Source organism: Macaca thibetana, chromosome 2 (assembly GCF_024542745.1).
Source record: "Macaca thibetana thibetana isolate TM-01 chromosome 2, ASM2454274v1, whole genome shotgun sequence".
Taxonomy (NCBI): Eukaryota; Metazoa; Chordata; class Mammalia; order Primates; family Cercopithecidae; genus Macaca; species Macaca thibetana.
The window spans coordinates 54,438,879-54,457,100 of record NC_065579.1 but is presented as its reverse complement, the minus strand read 5'-3'; the positions used below and the strand labels follow the sequence as shown (position 1 = coordinate 54,457,100).

The following is an 18,222-nucleotide window of genomic DNA, read 5'->3' as shown; positions in this document are numbered from 1 at the left end:
TAAAATTACCTCAAATATAGCTCTTCTGCCATATCCCTTCTCTGCCTAGATAGAATATTTAGATGGTACTCAAAAATACAATAATTATAAGTATGCACACAAACAGACACTGAGGATGGTAAGTATATTAGTCTGTTTTCACACTGCTGGTAAAGACATACCCGAGACTGGGAAGCAAAAGGGGTTTAATGGACTTATAGTTTCACATGGTTGGAGAGGCCTCACAATCATGGGGGAAGGCAAGGAGGAGCAAGTTATATCTTACATGGATAGCAGCAAGCAAAGAGAGAGAGAGCTTGTGCAGGGAAACTCTCATTTTTAAAACCATCAGCTCTTGTGAGACTTATTCTCTATCATGAGAACAGCATGAGAAAGATCGTCCCCATGATTCAATTACCTCCCACTGGGTTCCTCCCATGACACTTGGGAATTGTGGGAATTACAATTCAAGATGAGATTTGGGTGGGGACACAGTCAAACCATATCAGTGAGTACAAAGATAGAAAAAGCTTTAGTCCCCGATAATGATGTGGAGCTTCTGCACCATCTGAAGACTGCCGTAGTTGGGCTTCTTTATAATTAGAATACACTACATAGTTCATAGTCAATACAAGTAATTCTGCCCAGCATTAAATATATTCCATTTTATTTATTTTTCTCCCTGCAATATTGGGATGGGATTTTCAGAGATTAAAATTTTCTCTGATTTTTCTATCATTGGCCAGTGACTTCCACATCTGTAGTCTTTGGCTGTTAGGTAAGTTTTCATCCCAAATATTTCTTCTGTCTTTACTAAACTTCAGTTTCTTTACCTTTCCTCAAATAAAAAGCAGCTAATTCCCCAAAGTACCACAGTGAGATAGATATATATATATATTTTAGCATTGATTAGTTTAACACTTGGTACCTGAATTCTAAAAGTGTTATATAGAGAAATTTACTGTGGTAATAAATTGACATTTCACTGAGACAACTGCTTTTGAAAAGAATTGGCATTTAATTCATATCTGTGATTAGGAATGTTTCAGGTTGTAAATGAACATTGATTAAAATCTGGACATTATTCAGACAGGCAATATTTGCTCACATTTATTCTCCTGCATTGTAAATAGTAGCCAACACACAAAAATAAAGTATACAAGAATGTAATATTTTTAAAAATAAGATTAACAGTGTAAGAAGGAAAATTTCAGAAAAAGCAAATAGACAATGTAGAAAAGTGAAATGAAATCCCACAGTAAGAAAAAAAAACAGAAAAGTGACTATTTAAGAATTATGCTACATGTGGAACTTAATTAGACCATTCTAAGAAAGGCCAATTTCTAATGCAAATTTTCTGAGGTTTTGAGATTTACTTTATTTTAAAAAATATGTTATAGCTACATGTTTTACTATAGATTTTCCTTTAGCCACTCAATATACTGATTTATAAGTCTGTGACTAATTTTAAGTTCCAGAATTGAAAATGCTCCATGGAATCCATCCTCAACATGGTTATGAGTAACCTGAACTCCAGCGTTGCGAAGTCGGGTGACATACATGAGTCCATCATCTCTTAAGGGATCATATTGACAGGTGATGACATAGGTCAGGGGTAAACTATGTAATTTTTTGTCATCAGCCAACAAAGGGGCTGCCCTCACATCTAGGAACCCTGGATATTTTTTAGCCAGCTCAGAACTGCCATAATTTGGGTTGTTATAAACATGTCCTTTTATAAACCTCTCAGGGAGCAGGGAACTCCAATTAACAAATTTGAAGAGATGACTTGATTCCACAGGTACATGTTGTCTCGAAAGCATGGCTTTTTCAAGTGATCTATCAGTGGTAAAATATTCACTCCAGAATCTGACCATGAGTGATTTGGATAGAATTAGAAAATTTGAATTTTCTTGATATGATGGTAAATCTACATCAAGAGGCTGAAGGGCAGGATAAATTAAAGCCTGGATCTTGAGTTTGATCTTGACATCTGGGTCATCAAGGAGCTGAGAAACAAGATGATTTGCACAAATCATTTTCATTTAAAACAATAAAGTAGCCCTAATAAGATTATCTATCTATCTATCTTGTCTTTATCTATCTATCTATTCATGATCTCAAAAAGACTTAAGTAATAAATGAAACATACCATCACAACAAACTTTCTAACATTCGAAATGGGTTTCTAGAGCTAGATGTTCATCAATATTTTCAACTTAAGGAAAATCATCTGTCATATATGCTTTATGGATAATACAGAAAGATCTAAGTGATCATTACAAAGTCAATCTCCTATACTTTCTACTAGGAATGATAACCAGAAGAACTGCATAAATATTCTCTTCTATTCATGTAAGAGTATATTAAAATAGGCCTGGTATCGTGGCTCAATCCTGTAATCCCAGCACTTTGGAAGGCTGAAGTGGGTGAATTGCTTGAGGTCAGGAGTTCGAGACCAGCTGGCTAACATGGCAAAAACCTGTCTTGACTAAAAATACAAAAATTAGCCAGGTGTGGTAGCACACACCCGTCATTCAAGCTACTCAGGAGGCTGAGACACAAGAATTGCTTGAACCCGTGAAGTGGAGGTTGCAGTGAGCTGAGAAAACACCACTGTACTCCAGCCTGGGAGACAGAGTGAGACACTGTCTCAAAAAAAAAATTATTAAAATATACCAGTATATTAATAAGCTTTGCTATGAAGAAGAAGGATCACTTAATAGAGGTTTCTGACATGGCTTTGATGCTAAAGTGACATGTTACTTTAGGAGATTTGGGCAAGACTTCTCTGTGAAATGGTCTATTAACATCATCTTCTATATCAAGTCTATTGTGCTAATATTTGTAATAATCAGTCTGTAAAAAGAGATATACCAATACCAGGTAGGAAAAAAGGAGACTTATAAGAATGAAATATTACAAAATATGTTTTAAATTGTGAAAACATATAGGTTAAAAAATAATTTTATGTTTTCAAAGTGTATAATATACTATAAAAGATGTATAGAACTTCTACATAAAATTACAGATATTATTAGATGTAACCTCAAATATTTTGCAAATTGTGGTATTTATCTACATTTTAACTATAATTATCAAAATAGAACATTTTGGAGACTATTTGTAAAGATTGGTACAAGTTGCCAAGCATTTTTATATAAATTTATTCATATGACCCTCAAACAACTCTTTAAAGTTGAAAGAGTTCATTTTTCTTACAGGAGAGAAAATGAATATTTATTTAAAGAGATTAAGCCAGTATCAATTCTAGAAATTACTGCATCTCCAAGTTTCCTGATGTCCAATCTAATGCTTTTGCTGCTACATTATGAAATTTATCGTAATGATTAGAAATCTACCTGTGAAGTTTCAAATACTTGTTCTGTCTTATGATTGAAACAAAGTGCAATTATAAATCTTTACTTTTGAGAATATTGTTCAACAGATTCTAGCAGTCAAAATGCTTTTAAGTGTGAAAAATTATAAGTAAATGTAATTAACAAAACCAATAACAGCAATGTTTTAAAATTGCTTTAGAACCCTCATTTGTAACTAAAGTCAACTAATAAAATCTAACCTTCTACATACATTCTTAGAGAGAAGATCTTAGGTAGCTCCTTCTCCTGACTGCCACTCCATGGGAAAATAGTCCCTTTCCGACTACTACATGGGAAAAGAGTTTAGATGTTTAAACAATCAATAGCAGTGTTTCTTCATCATAAAAACAAAATCTATTCTACATATAATCTGGGGCAAAAATGCCATTTATTATTATTATGTCATCATTAAATGACGATAAAAAGATCTGATTTTACATCTACATACAAAAATCTTTTGAATTCTTCATATTTCTTCTTTGTAAGTAGCATGGGAATCTTTGAATGTGTTGATAATTTTCTAATAATAGGATTATTGTTATGGTAATAGAGGAATATGCCATCAAAGGTTCTATGAATTCATCTGAACCTCTAATAGGGTAATAGGATCATTAGTCTCACAATTACATGATCTCATTCACCTACTTAGTATAATATTTTACTGACACATATTATTTTATTTTTTATGCTTTTAAGAGACAGGACCTTACTCTGTCAACCAGGCTGGAGTACAGAGGCATGATTATAGCTTACTGTAACCTTGAACTCCTGTGCTTAAGAGATCCTTCCGCCTCAGCCTCCTCAGCCTCCCAGGTAGCTAGGACTACAAACTCACACTATTATGCCAGGCTAATTTTTCTTTTCTTCTTTATTTATTTATTTATTTATTTATTCATTTATTTATTCATTTATTTTTGTAGAGACAGGGTCTCACTGTATTTCCCAGGCTGCTATCAAACTCCTGGTCTCAAGTGATCCTTTTGCCTTGGTCTCTCAGAGCGCGCTGGGATTGCACTTCTGAGCTACCACATGCAGGCTATAATTTCAAATTAATGATTTATCCAAAGAGTTAACATTCCCTTAAGAAAGAAAAAAAAAATCTATGACAGAAGCAGAGATTGACATTATAATGTTTTAGTCATTTCTTCTCAATATTCTCTTTAATAGTTTCAAAAAATTAGTATCTTCTATTTGCATTTATATTTTAATACATGCATTAAATATGTTTATAAGTAGACTATTTTTAAAAAGCATAGAAACTATCAACATCATACCTGTTGAGTCACTGCTGCAGCTAAATTCCCTCCTGCACTATCTCCAGAAATACCGATTCTCTCAGGGTTCACACCGTATTTTGCAAGAACTGTTTTACGTAAGAACCAACTTAAGGCGTTATATACATCTTCAAATTGAATTGGGAAATGATACTTAGGTGCTAATCTGTAGCTGTAGAGAGAAAACATAGTTCACACATTTTTTTGTTTTTATTAGAACGTAATATATTATTGGTGCAAAATAATGGCAAAACCGCAATAACTTTTGCACCAACCTAGTACATGCTGGAAGTGCACATAAGTATATAATTTCTTTAATTTTCAAACTAAACACAGCCACATAATCAGCACTCAGATCATGAAATATAACATTTCCAGCATCCCAGAAACCTTTTGTTTACTCTCTTTAATTCCTAAAGTAACCACTAATTTGACATAACAGCATAAATTAATTTTGCCTAGTTTTTGCCTTTAAATAAATGAAATCATATAGCATATACTATGTATCTGGTTTCAATTGTTCAACATTATGTTTCTGAGCCTCATTCACATTGCTTCTACCTTCCTGTATAGTACTCTATTGTTTGAATATACCACAAATCATTTAGCCATTAACATGTTGACGGGCTAAGTGAAATAAGCCAGTCGTGGAATAACCAATACTGTATGTTTCCACTTATATAAGGTGTCTAAAATAGTCAAATTCATAGAATCAGAGTGAAACTATGGTTGCAAGGGCTGTGGGGAGGAGGAAATGGGGAGTTACTGATCAGCTGGCATAAAGTTTCAGTCAAACAAGTTGAATAAGCTCTACAGATCTGCTGTAGAGTCAAAAATAATGCAAATTTAAAAATTCATTAAGAGGGTAGATCACATATTAAATATTCTTGCAAATAGTTAAACAAACAATAAATACTAAATAAATATTTTTCCAGATTAAAAAATTGTTATGGGGATTTAGACTGCTTGCAGTCTTGGCCACAAACAGTGCTGCTATGAATATTCTAGTACATGTTTTTTTTGTGATCATATGGATGTATTCTTGTTGATATATACCTGTGCTACTGATAGTAACAGAGGTATGCATAAGCTTTACTTAATAATGTCAAAGAGTTTTGCTAAGTAGTTTACCAAGTCATTCTCAAACCAGAGCTTATGGAAGTGCTGTTGATTCAAAACCTCATCAACACTTGGTATTTTATGTCTTTCTCATTTTATCTATAATTTTGAGTATATAAAGGTATCGCAATAGTCTTAATTTGTATTTTCCTGATGTATACAGTACATTTTCATATATTGTTTGATGATTTGGATATCCTTTTCTGTAAATTGTCTTTCTGAGTCTTTCCCCTATACTTCTATTAATTGGTAAGTGCTTTTTTTTTTTTTTTTTTTTTTTTTTTTTTTTTTTTTTTGAGACGGAGTCTCGCTGTGTCTCCCAGGCTGGAGTGCAGTGGCGTGATCTCGGCTCACTGCAAGCTCTGCCTCCCGGGTTCACGCCATTCTCCCGCCTCAGCCTCCCGAGTAGCTGAGACTACAGGCGCCCGCCACCACGCCCGGCTAGTTTTTTGTATTTTTAGTAGAGACGGGGTTTCACCGTGTTAGCCAGGATAGTCTCGATCTCCTGACCTCGTGATCCACCCGCCTCGGCCTCCCAAAGTGCTGGGATTACAGGCTTGAGCCACCGCGCCCGGCCGGTAAGTGTTTTTATATTTTGGATTTGAAAAAGTATATATGTATTTAAAACTGTTTAACTTACATATATGTCTATACCCACATATATACACACACACAAACTTTAAGATTTCTGCTAATGACAGAGTCTAGCTCTGTCGCCCAGGCTGGAGTCCAGCGGCACGATCTCAGCTCACCGCAACCTCCAACTCCCAGGTTCAAGCAATTCTCCTGCCTCAACCTCCCGAGTAGCTGGTGCCCACCACCACACCTGGCTAATTTTTGTATTTTTAGTAGAGATGGAGTTTCACCATGTTGGCCAGGCTGGGCTCGAACTCCTGATCTCGTGATCCACCTGCCTCGGCCTCCCAAAGTGTTGGGATTACAGGCGTGAGCCACTGCACCCGACCTGAATTTTTAACATAACCATTTTACTGAGACATTCATAACCCATGAAATTAACACATTATACGTATGCAATTCAGTGATTTTCATTGCCACAATCAATTTTGGAAGATTTTCCTCACGCTGAAAGGAAACCCTATACCCATTAGTAGTCACTTCTCATTTCTCCCCATCCTCCAAACCCAACCATAGGCAACCATTAATCTACATTCTGTCTCTACTCATTTGCCCTATTTTGGACATTTTCTATAAGTGGAATCACAAAACTTGCCATTTGTGACTGACTTGTTTCATCTAGCATAATATTTTCAAGATTTGTCCATACTGTAGCAGTCCTTCTATTAACAAACGAATAATTAACTGATAAATGGATTAATAAAATGTAGTATATTTACACAACTGAATATCTGTATAGATATGCCGCATTTGATTTAAATATTTGATTGAATTTTAAATATTCAGTTGTATAGATATACTACATTTTATCCATCTATTTATCAGTTCATGAACATTGGGTTGCTTCCACTTTTAAGGTTTATGAATAATGCTTCTACAAACATACAAGTTTTTATATGGGCATGTTTTCATTTCTCTTGTGTATACACCTAGAAATGGAAATACTGGGTCAATATGGTAACTCTGTTTGACGTTTTAAGGAGCTGTCAAAGTGTTTATTCGCACCAGTAGTATAGAGGATTCTGATTTTTCCATGTCCCCACCAACACTTGTTATTATCTTTTTAAATATATATATTATACCCATCCTAATGGGTGTGAAGTGGTATTTCATTGTGGTTTTGACTTGCGTTTCTCTAATGACTAATGATATTGAGCATCTTTTCATGAGCTTAATGGTCATTTTAATTTAAATACAACCAAAATTATCTATCTTTTAATGTTGGAGTTCTTCATCTTTAATATCAATAAAATGAGAATATTTGAAGGTAAGGCATATATTTCATACATATTTTAAAGTATATTTTATCTTTCAAGTGCATGTGATTTATTAGTCATTTCAATGAATCAAACACAGGTGTAGGTCTTATCCTGTAATTTGACTTGCCATATTTAAGAAAATTCTCTTTAAGAATAAAGTTGGAATGCAAAACACCATAAGCCTGGATTTTCTAACAGCATTTTACAAAATAATATTCTAGCCACTACATTTATGAGTGATCACATACAACCAAATATTGATCAAGATTATGTCCCAACATTATAATAATGATTTAACTTGACAAATGGGGATAAGTATGTTATTTTTTAACTGTTCATTTACTTTCTGAAATTTCAATTTAAATATATACTACTCTGGCATGGGTCTACCCAGCAATCCACCCCTAATTTTACTGTCCCTAAGTGCTCTTTCCATAAGTGGATTATTTAACACAATTTTATATGAACTCATCTATTTTGTTTAATTTGATAATAAATTTTTAATATACTTAGTGCAGTGTATAGCACTTGGTGAGCCTAAACTGTAGGCTATATAATTTTAAATATTTAAAAATATTTAATATTAAAAATATTAAATTTAAATATTAATTTAATATTAATTTATTTAATTTATAAAATATTAAAAATATTAAAATATTTAATTATTTAAAATATAAAATATTTAAATATTTAAAATATAGCCTACAGTTTAGGCTCACCAAGTGCTATACACTGGGCTAAGTCTGTTTCAAGGATGTTATCACTTACTCTTCACAATGACCATCTGAGATGGAAATTATTTATGATGCACTTTTATAGATGATCCTGTGACTCCAGGGCACTCATTTTTAAAGACTGTGAATTAAGGATTGAAAGGAAATATCATTCAGGTAATTATGTCCATAAATGATACAGTTTGAATTTATGTGAAAACAATTTGTTTTTTTACTTTTTGTTGTTTCTTTTTGCCTAAATAACACGTGTACACACATATACAGATTTTTTTTTCTCAGCTCTAATCAGGTCAGGCCTAGCACTCACTTGCAATTGCCTACTTAGTGTCATCTGAGAAACATTTATTTTTGGCATAATCATGCATCGGCTGAGAAAGCTGAGAGAATTGACTGAGCGTGGTGGCACACGCCTGTAATCCCAGCACTTTAGGAGGCTGCGGAGGGCAGATAACTTGAGGTCAGGAGCTCGAGACCTGCCTGACCAACATGGTGAAACCCCCATCTCTACTGAAAATACAAAAATTAGCTGGGCGTGGTGATTCGCGCCTGTAATCCCAGCTACTCGGGAGGCTGAGGTTTGAGAATCACTTGAACCCAGGACAGAGGTTGCAGCGAGCTGAGATCCTACCACTGCACTCCAGCCTAGGTGACAGAGTGAGACTGTGACACACACACACACACACACACACACACACTCACAACAAACAAACAAAAAAAGAAAGCTGAGAGAATCTTGGCATGTCAGGAATCTGGCCAGAAAACCAAACAGCACAGCTCTTACTTGGTTGATATGACGACAGCATCAAGTCGGTCTGCTGTCCATCTTGACAGCAAGTCATAATCATTTATAGCTGAAATAAAAGGATAAAAGCAACATATTAGTAAAATAGACAAACGAAGACAAGGCTGTTTCCTTCACAAAAAAATCCTGTTGCACTTCTTTCACGTTCTGGAAGTTCTGTTTTACCTTAAAACAGGAGAGACAAATTTAACACTGTATTTATAAGAAGCCATCCATCCACGACTCAGTGGAATTCAAGTTTCCCAGCGAACCTCCTAATGCTCTCCCTGCCTTTTATCTTTTGTCTTGCACATTTTGCCATTGACCCTTCTATGTCAGACTCATTCTCTAGATTAACCCAGCTCTGTTACTGGAAGGAGGTAATGATTTGGCTCTGTTTTAGATGATAGGTATACAAAGATAAAAAGACAAGTCGCTAACTTGACCAACATGTTGTCAGATATGTGAGCCAAGGAGATGGAGACAGAATTGTAGCAACATAGAAGGATCACCTAAGTCTGCACGGGACAATAGAAAAGGCACCTGAATATAAGTGGAATAGAACTAGGTCCCCTTAAACAAACACTAGAATTTACTGCTTGCATCTGTACTACTACTTTAAGAATATACTTAGCTGAGGCCTGTCTTTGCCTCTTTTTCTCTTGTCTAAGAGGAAGACGTAATACTCTTTTTTTCCATTTCCAACCTTCCTCTCTATATCCAATTATTTTACTAGTGCTCTAAATTTTCTTCCCTTTCATTTCCTCTGGGATGTGTATCTATCAGTCAACACTCCCAGCCCATTACTTGGCTAACGTATTTCTACTTATTACCTTCATTTATTTCAGTCTTCCAACTTGTTTATATTTCTCCTGCACAAAAATAAAAGAAAATGCTCTTACTTAGCTCTCGTTTCAATCTATAATTTTCTTGCTTATTTCACAACTAAGTCCTTTTAAGGCCAGCAATTATTCTTTTTTTTCTTTTTTAGACTTTAAGTTCTAGGGTACATGTGCACAACATGCAGGTTTGTTACATATGTATGCATGTGCCGTGTTGGTGTGCTGCACCCATTAACTCATCATTTACATTAGATATATCTCCTAATGCTATCCCTCCCCCCCTCCCCACAATAGGACCTGGTGTGTGATGTTCCCCTTCCTGTGTCCAAGTGATCTCATTGTTCAATTCCCAGCTATGAGTGAGAACATGCGGTATTTAGTTTTCTGTTCTTGCGATAGTTTGCTGAGAATGATGGTTTCCAGCTTCATCCGTGTCCCTACAAAGGACATGAACTCATCCTTTTTATGGCTGCATAGTACTCCATGGTATATATGTGCCACATTTTCTTAATCCAGTCTGTCACTGACGGACATTTGGGTTGATTCCAAGTCTTTGTTATTGTGAATAGTGCCGCAATAAACATAAGTGTGCATGTGTCTTTATAGCAGCATGACTTATAATCCTTTGGGTATATCCCCAGTAATGGGATGACTGGGTCAAATGGTATTTCTAGTTCTAGATCCTTGAGGAGTCGCCACACTGTTTTCCACAATGGTTGAACTAGTTTACAGTCCCACCAACAGTGTAAAAATGTCCCTATTTCTCCACATCCTCTCCAGCACCTGTTGTTTCCTGATTTTTTAATGATTGCCATTCTAACTGGTGTGAGATGGTATATCATTGTGGTTTTGATTTGCATTTCTCTGATGGTGAGTGATGATGAGCATTTTTTTCATGTGTCTGTTGGCTGTATGAATGTCTTCTTTTGAGAAGTGTCTGTTCATATCCTTTGCCCACTTCTTGATGGGGTTGTTTGTTTTTTTCTTGTAAATTTGATTGAGTTCTTTATAGGTTCTGGATATTAGCCCTTTGTCAGATGAGTTCTGGATATTAGCCCTTTGTCAGATTGCAAAAATTTTCTCCCATTCTGTAGGTTGCCTGTTCACTCTGATGGTAGTTTCTTTTGCTGTGCAGAAGCTCTTTAGTTTAATCAGATCCCATTTGTCAATTTTGGTTTTTGTTGCCATTACTTTTGGTGTTTTAGACATGAAGTCCTTGCCCATGCCTATGTCCTGAATGGTATTGCCTAGGCTTTCTTCTAGGGTTTTTATGGTATTAGGTCTAACATTTAAGTCTCTAATCCATCCTGAATTAATTTTTGTATAAGAAGTAAGGAAAGAATCCAATTTCAGCTTTCTACTTATGGGTAGCCAATTTTCCCAGCACCATTTATTAAATAGGGAATCCTTTCCCCATTTCTTGTTTCTCTCAAGTTTGTCGAAGATCAGATGGCTGTAGATGTGTGGAATTATTTCTTAGGGCTCTCTTCTGTTCCATTGGTCTATATCTCTGTTTTGGTACCAGTACCATGCTGTTTTGGTTACTGTAGCCTTGTAGTATAGTTTGAAGTCAGGTAGCGTGATGCCTCCAGCTTTGTTTTTTGACTTAGGATTGTCTTGGAGATGCGGGCTCTTTTTTGGTTCCATATGAACTTTAAAGCAGTTTTTTCCAATTCTGTGAAGAAACTCATTGGTAGCTTGATGGGGATGGCATTGAATCTATAAATTACCTTGGGCAGTATAGCCATTTTCACAATATTGATTCTTCCTGTCCATGAGCATGGTATGTTCTTCCATTTTTTTGTGTCCTCTTTTATTTTACTGAGCAGTGGTTTGTAGTTCTCCTTGAAGAGGTCCTTTACATCCCTTGTAAGTTGGATTCCTAGGTGTTTTATTCTCTTTGAAGCAATTGTGAATGGGAGTTAATTAACGATTTGACTCTCTGTTTGTCTGTTACTGGTGTATAAGAATGCTTGTGATTTTTGCACATTCATTTTGTATCCTGAGACTTTGCTGAAGTTGCTTATCAGTTTAAGGAGATTTTGAGCTGAGACAATGGGATTTTCTAAATATAAAATCATATCATCTGCAAACAGGGACAATTTGACTTCTTCTTTTCTTAATGGAATACTCTTGATTTCTTTCTCTTGCCTGATTGCCCTAGCCAGAACTTCCAACACTATGTTGAATAGGAGTAGTGAGAGAGGGCATCCCTGTGTTGTGCCAGTTTTCAAAGGGAATGCTTCCAGTTTTTGCCCGCTCAGTATGATACTGGCTGTGAGTTTGTCATAAATAGCTCTTATTATTTTGCGATATGTTCCATCAATACAAGGCCAGCAATTATTCTTACCATTTTATATTCTTCTGTCTCTCTTTTTGCTTGCTGTGATGTGTTTCTCTGTGAATATCCGTCATGTCAACAAGTCTCTCCTCAACAATATTAACATAAAAAGTTCAACATCCAAGAGACATACTTCCATCCTACTTACTTGACATTTCTACACAATCCAGTACTTTTATTATTTCGTCTTTCTTGAGGTTCTCACCTTCTTTGGCTTTCTTTTCATTTTTGACTTTTTTGACCACCTCAGTGCTTTGCTGTCTGCTTATTCCTTCACCCAACAATTTTGTTTGCATTCCCCAGAAATCTGTTCTCACCCTCCCAGTCAGCCTGTCAGAAACAAGGCACTCATTCAGGTGTCCCTCTCATTTTTTTCTGTCTTTTTTTTCATCTAACTTCCCACATCAATGGACAAATCTGCTTAATTTCAAGCTTGTAACATTTTCTTTTCAGGACTAATTTATTCTTCCTCTCTAGAGTTCAGAGTTCTTAACTTAGTAGGCCCAGTCCAATCTTCACTCCTCCAGTTAATCTATACTGTATTCATTGGAGGTAAACAGATAAATATCAAGAGCCCTAGAGCTCAGGTGGGTTAGGTGATTTTCTCACACAATTGGGACTTTTATCCTAGTGCTTCCACTTCTAAACGTTTTTCTCTTTCTGCTGTAATTCTATACATCAAGAAATATACAACCTTCACACCCAATCTTGGTTACTCTTGCCAAATAAACTAAGTTTAGCCTACAGTTGCCTCTTTCCATAGTTTAAAGGTTTCTCGATACATAGTGAGTTGTAACTTAATTGGATGTGTAATCTACTCTTGTCCCAATCACTGAGTTTCAGCCAAAGGTAACCAACTTGTCAAATCAGTTTCAAATAAGGCAAACGCTGAGCTGTAACCAATCCGCCTATTTCTGTACCTCACTTCTGTTTTCTAAATGTCACTTTCCTTTTTCTATTCGTAACTCTTCTTCAACCATGAGGCAGCGCTGGAGACTCTCTGAACCTATTCTGGTTTGGGACGGTGCCAATTTGTCTAAGGTTTTTCTTCTAACATTCTGGCCTATTATTTCCTACATTTATCACTTTAAAACACACTGCATTTTTTAGTTATTTATCAATTGATTAAAGATTGTCTCCATTAGAATGTAAGCTCCAAGAAGACAGGAAGACAGGAATTATTATTATTATTATTATTAATTTGAGGCAGAGTCTTGCTCTGTTGCCCAAGCTGGAGTGCAATGGTGCGATCTTGGCTCACTGTGACCTCCACCTCCTGGGTTCAAGAGATTATCCTGCCTCAGCCTCCCAAGTAGCTGGGATAACATGCACCTGCTACCATGCCTGGCTAATTTTTGTATTTTTTTTAGTAGACACGGGGTTTCACCATGTTGGCCAGACTGGTCTCAAACTCCTGATCTCAAGTGATCCACTCGCCTTGGCCTCCCAAAGTGCTGGGATTACAGGTGTGAGGAAATTTTGTCTATTCAAAAATATATTCAAAGATCTCAAAATATTACCAGGCATATAGTACACATGAGTAAATGGATGAAAACATTAAATGGTTCTGTAACATCAAGTGGAGAATGATAGAAATAACACGGCTTTCTTAGAGTAATTGCAATAAATAGAAAAAAAAAGTGTCTTCTCACCTCTACCTGGGTTGATGAGGAAATGCATATGCGGAAAAGAGTGATATAAAGATTCAAGGAAAAGTAAAACTTTGCCATCAGAACAAAGTACGAGAAGATAAAAGAGGCATTAATGTCCATGCCAAAGGGCATGTATACCTACTGAAGACTTAGTAAAATGTTTGCGAACTACCTCAGTGACAGAGATTTTTCAAAGCATTCACTTACCAGCACTTCCCATGCACCAGCCTCCACCATGGATATAAAACAACCCCCTTCTTAGTACTTCAGACTTTCTCTTTGGCACATATACTCGAACAAGAATGTTGTTGAATTTTGTCTCAGTCACAGTGACATTTTCATCTGAGGTTGGTGGGACTTCATAAAAGCTCCAGACAACCTTCAAAGAATCCATAATGTGGTGAAGTCCCAGCAGCTCCACAAATGTAGCCTAAAAATGAAATTCAAAAACATCTTAAAATTCAAGTATCAAATGGCAAAGAGATCTATGGACTCACAGGTACACATTAATCCTTAATAAACTCAAATGGAATGAACTAAATTTTCATGCATGAATCTTGTTTGGTCCTTTTAAAAGAAACCAGAAATTCGAAGGTGATGCCTAGGGTGGTTCTTAAAAAAGAGGGAGTATACTGTGAAGGAAATAAAAATATTTCATCCCAAAATATATCTCCTTGACATATTGCAAGGTGGCTTTTCAGAAGGGCTGGAAATACAAGAATAGCTGGAAAGCTTTTCTTTTGTGAAGGTGATTTGCATCTGCAGAGAAAATCTGCATTAATGCAGGCTTTCTCTGAGAGCCTTCATTTGTCCAGATTTGGGAAAAATCTACTGAGAATCTGACACCTTTAAAGGTCTGAAAGAAATTTTTACCATCTATTCTCTCTGAGGGGTACTACCTATGAGGATCCATGTACCTAACAAGACCACTTTTACTAACCATGTCTCCTCTTCTCTTCTTCCCATAACCTGTCTTGCCACCATAACATTTTTTGGCCAAGCCATCATTTTTTCTGTAACCTCAAGATAGTTTAAAAATAAAAATAAAAATAAAAGGTCACCCATCTGGCCATTTCTTTGAGATTTTATATTTTGTAAGTCTATTAAGTATGCTAAAAAATGTATATGCCTTTTTCTTCTATTAACCAGACCTGTCAGTTGACTTTCAGCAACCTTCAGAGGGCAAAGATGAAGTTTCATATTGACCCCTGCTACTGATTTAGTTCCTATTTCACTAAAATGTGTCAGGTTCTCTACCAAGCTTTAGGGTTTCAGAGATGAACCAGACAAATGCTCTTCTCAAGCATCTCAGAGTTAAGTGTGAAAGACAGATAAATAAATGGTTACCAAACAATGTAAATATATTACAGAGCTCTGTACAAGGTACTTTGGGAGCAAACAGCAGGCAATTACAAAAAGCTACCTGGGAGTAGCAACTGGAAAAGCAATTTTATCTGAGACTTGAAATAAATACCTTTTCCTAAGTCTTTTGCTAACCAAGTAAGAAAAGGAAAAACCCTGGCAGGTCGAGGAACTGGTTTAGTTTAGAAATAGGGAGGTGCAGTGAGGTGTGGCTATGCAGCTGGTTGTACATGGGAGCTGAGAGTCAGGGTTGGGAGGGAAGGAATGAGTGGGAGAAAAAGGGAGGGCAGCTTGCCTGCCTGCAGCCCATCCTTTCACTGTAGAATGAGTCAGTTCTGAGCACTCTATTGTTGTCATCTCAGTAATATTAACAACTTGCTTATACGGGAGGAAGATAACATTTTCATATCCATGTCAGATAGGAGGAAAGTGAGCCCAGGAAGGTTAAATATGTCGTCTATGCCTACACAGCTAGTAAATGATATTTACCAGGATTCTCAATCTAGTAGTTTGATTCTTGATGTAATGTTCATAATGTAAACATTTAATAAAGGGTATGAACACTCAAAGATTGCCAGACATTTCAGAGAAGCCAGCAAAACTAATCAGGAAAAAAGGGACAAACCAGGAGCATAACTGACCACAAAAAAGCAAGCAAACAAACAAGCAGATAATTCAGGAATAAGAAAAAGCATTAAAACAACCTTTAAAAAGTATATCTACTGAGAGCTCTGAAAATATGTTACTTTCATAAATTGTGAGCAGAATGTAAGTAAATTAATGAATGAATGAATTAAAAGGCTAGCAGATAAGAATATATATATAATTGCTTAAATAAATAAAAAATTAATATAAAGACTCCAAGAAAAAAAATCAAAGACCTCTCACATATTGTAGCACAGACAGCAAATATGAGGAAAAAAAATGTGTCCCTTTCTTAAAGATCTTTAATAGTTCTGCATCACATACAGAATTAAATCAAAACTTACTACCAGTGCCCACAAAGCACTGTATGATGTGACTTCTAACCTCTCCAAACTAATTGCAACAATTTCCCCATTAAACCCAAATGTTTCATATGATTTCTTGGACTTGTCAATATTCTGTAGCTGGGGTTTTTGTACTTGCTGCTGTCTCTGCTGGAAAACATTTGTCTGAGCACTTAGAACGGTTGGTTTCTTTTCATTCTTCTGGTCCCTAAGTAGATGTTTCCTCTTCAGAATGGCTTTTTCTTGCCATACATACAGTATCCCACTCTTGCCTTCTGCCCAAATTACTCCTTTTTTCCATCTTGCCTCCTTCAAGGTACTTCTCATGAATTAAAATCATTTATTCATTTAATTCTAATTTATATTTTTTCTCCACCACTAGAATGTCAACTGTGTGGGGACAGACCACTTGTTTGCCTAATAGGATTTGACAGAGTTGAATTGTTGAATAAATGCATAGTAAAAGATTAATCCAGGAGTTACAACATTCATTTGGTTTAAGTTCTGAAAAGAGATTTTTGTTTTAATGAAGATAATAAAGTAACCAAAGAAGTAATAGTAAAATATCCTCAAGGATCCAGAGAGAGCTACACCTTTTTAGTTTGCCAGCATTCAAGCTGCCCTGGCAAGCAGCCAGTTGCCAGGACACCGAGGTCTCCCTCCCCTTCTCATTTATGCATATTGTGCCTCTCGTGGTTAATCCTAGGCATGTGCCAACCAGCCTGCCTATTGAATCTTTTCTTGAGAACTTATTTACGTGTCCTTAGTCTATATTCTGAATTCTAAAGATAAATGCATAAAAATCTATAACCAACACAGTGCTGCATAATCAGATGATCTCTAATTTGAGTATAAAATTTAGGTAACAAACCATACCTAAGATAATAATTCAAAGGAGAGCCACTATCGTGACATTAAAGCTACCTAAACAAAGTACTTTTTAGTAAAACCTATTCAAATGACTCCTTGCTTGCTGTTCTTGATAGCTTTTTAACATGATTCCAATACATAAGACAGAAAACAAACGACGTTTCTAAGTAATATATTGTCAGAGGCCACAGCGTTTATTTTAAAAGATGAATAAGTCAAAAAATCAAAAGAATAGAATCTTGAAAAACTTAATTCTCTGGGTCAGTTCGTGGTGTATGCACATCTGAATTCATAAAATTCCAAACTTACCAAATTTTCTATAGTTTTCTGATGCGCGTTTATCCACATCAATCTCCATGGCTCCTCAATGTTATCTGAGAGAGGCGTATAAATATAATATGCTATGAGGATCCCCCCAATCAGAAGGTACAGTGATTTTCTTCCCATGGTGTACGTCCTGCTTCTTGGTCTCTAGAAACACAGAAAGTAAAGTTACATGATGTGTCTGAATAGTGTACTTTAATAAGTAGTGTGCTTCAGCTCCACCCAAAAGCTTTATCTTGCTCTTCTGAATATAGAGTTGCTCACTTAGTTTAAGGGTTGGCATAATAAGGTCAAAATTTTATCTGTTATCCAGATACACTTGTGTTAAGTGCAACTTCAAGGTTTAATGAGTAACAGGAAACTAGGGCAAAGTTTGTCAATGATCATAGTGTTATTTGTATTCCAATAAACAGCATGTATTGAGTAATAACTTGGGAAAAAATTCTTTAACTCTAACAAAATTATCCATAGAAAACATACTGAATTCAGCATCTTTGTTTTAAAATAGCTTATCATGGAAAAAACAAATTATATATATACACACACACATATATATGTACATATACATACATATATATGTATATACACATTATACGTACATATATGTGTATATACATATATACGTAAATATGTATATACATATATACATATACATGTACATATATGCACGTATACATGTA

The 18,222-nt window shown here is 35.6% G+C and overlaps 1 protein-coding gene across 1 annotated transcript; it reads right to left on the bottom strand.

Annotated features, from left to right (window-relative positions):
* Positions 1–1,071: 1,071 nt before the first annotated feature.
* On the bottom strand, positions 1,072–17,826 carry LOC126948261 (arylacetamide deacetylase). Its single transcript, XM_050779813.1, has 5 exons — positions 17,528–17,826; positions 14,205–14,427; positions 9,163–9,232; positions 4,634–4,805; positions 1,072–1,988 (listed from the first exon to the last, which is right to left on the bottom strand). Exons 1-5 carry the CDS (start codon positions 17,663–17,665, stop codon positions 1,392–1,394), a joined length of 1,200 nt encoding a protein of 399 aa, XP_050635770.1. The 5' UTR covers positions 17,666–17,826; the 3' UTR covers positions 1,072–1,391.
* Positions 17,827–18,222: the final 396 nt, after the last annotated feature.